The sequence below is a fragment of the Chionomys nivalis genome, chromosome 9, assembly GCF_950005125.1.
Source record: "Chionomys nivalis chromosome 9, mChiNiv1.1, whole genome shotgun sequence".
Classification (NCBI taxonomy): domain Eukaryota; kingdom Metazoa; phylum Chordata; class Mammalia; order Rodentia; family Cricetidae; genus Chionomys; species Chionomys nivalis.
Window position 1 is genome coordinate 63126404 of NC_080094.1, and position 2042 is coordinate 63128445.

Below are 2042 nucleotides of genomic sequence, written 5' to 3' on the forward strand. Positions count from 1 at the left end.
TTCTTGCTTTCAAATTTTAACTCTGTGTACTTTTTGAGACAATACAACCTGAAAAGCTAGAGACACGAGACCTAAATATGGAAGCATTCATTGTAATTATTCATTTATTTACCCCCCCCAAAATTTGATGTTTAATTTTGAACATTGTAGACTGTTTAAAAATCTATAAAATACATTTATTTATCTACAGAGCTTTTTTTTAAATAAAAGAAGTGATGTATTCTAATTTCTCAAAGGAACAGAAGCAACACATTAATAGTCTGTGGAGATGGATATATGTTGCGAGGTAGGTGACATGTGTCAGTTATGAGGCTATGGAACATGTGTCTTAGTGGAATCTTACAATATACAGTTGTCCATACGCTTTTAGAGCTCCCACACCAGATTTACTCAGCAAAATTTGTCATAACCAACTCTTTTATATAATCTTTGGATTGATACCCATATATCTTTGTTCCTCAATGTATAGATGACAGGATTCAGCGCAGGTGTGATAGCAAAATCAGCAATAAACAGGTATTTGTCAACTCCTGATGTGGGGAAAGGCCACACATAGAGAAATATACATGGAGTAAAAAAAAGAACAACCACAGTGATGTGTGCTGACAGAGTGACAAGTGCCTTTGACAAATCCCCTGAGGACCTTTTCCAGACAGTGATCAAAATGAACATATAGGAAAGGAGAAGCAGGAAGAAGGTTCCCATGCTCATGAAGCCACTGTTGGCAGCGATGATAAATTCAAACTTGCCTCCATCAGTGCATGCGAGTTGTATGATCCGAGGGAAGTCACAGTAAAAGCTGTCTACTTCGTTAGGACCACAGAAAGGCAGGTTTATAACAAAAGAGAACTGGGACAGGGCATGGACCACACCAGTGACCCAGCCAACAATTACAAATGTAATGCATATTTTAGGGCTCATGATGCTCAAGTAGCGTAGAGGCTTGCAGATGGCTGTGTACCTGTCAAATGCCATGGCTATGAGCAGCACCATCTCCACTCCTCCCATAATGTGGATAAAACAGATCTGAGTCATACAACTGTAGAAAGAAATTACTCTGTGTTCTTTCAGAAGATCTGAGATCATCTTGGGAACTGTGGTAGAGGAAACCCACACATCATTCAAAGACAGGTTGGCCAACAGGAAGTACATAGGTGAATGTAAATGTGAGTCAGCAATGACCAAAATGACAATGAAGAGATTCCCCACAATGATTCCTAAGTAGAGTGCAGAGAATGCCAGCATGAGAAATACTTTAGTTTCCCAAGAACTAGAGAGTCCTAGAAGCACAAACTCAGAAACCATGGAGTAATTTAGTTGATCCATTGGCTTGGGCAGTTTCAAATCACTTGTTGTTAGGAAATGAGGAGAAATTGTAGCTTAGCTATTAAGGCATATTTTCCACTTGTGGGGCTCTTTTATTTTCTGAATTTCAAAGTCAAGAGAAAAAACTCTGAGATGAATAGCAAAAGAATAAGAAAATGGAAAATAATAAAGTTATCAGCATAGTGCCCCTAAAGAAACAAAGCATAAATATGTTAGAGGGGGCAAATGGTGTCCCTCTTTTCTATTCTACATTCAGACATTTTCTTTTAGTAGATTTGCTTTTTACTATTTCTGAATATATTCTATGAACTCTTTTCTAGATGTTTTCAATCTCTAATTACGTCAGGTGACAGAAAATATCCATATAGTGTGTTCTTGCACTCTTTTGAAAATTATTATTTCATGTATTTGCTTCACTGGTGGCAAAATAAAGGTTTTTAAACACATTTCATCTATATTTATTTTTATAAAATTATTAAAATATTTTGGCAGACATACATTAGTTGTATTCATCCATGGGTGCATTATGATTTTGAATACATACAGAAGTATTAGATATATAGTTTCAGTCTTTCTACCCTACCACCTTCTCACTTTCAAACCACTATTGATTACTATTATACAGTAATATTGAGGATTTTTAATATTGCCACACATGATAAGAAGTTGTATATGTTTTCTCTCTGTGATATTTCCTTTAACAAAGGGTCTTTCAC

The 2042-nt window shown here is 36.0% G+C and overlaps 1 protein-coding gene across 1 annotated transcript; it reads right to left on the reverse strand.

The window, feature by feature from the left end:
- Positions 1–390: 390 nt before the first annotated feature.
- On the reverse strand, positions 391–1326 carry LOC130881014 (olfactory receptor 4F21-like). The gene has a single exon (XM_057780192.1). It carries the CDS (start codon positions 1324–1326, stop codon positions 391–393), a length of 936 nt encoding a protein of 311 aa, XP_057636175.1.
- Positions 1327–2042: the final 716 nt, after the last annotated feature.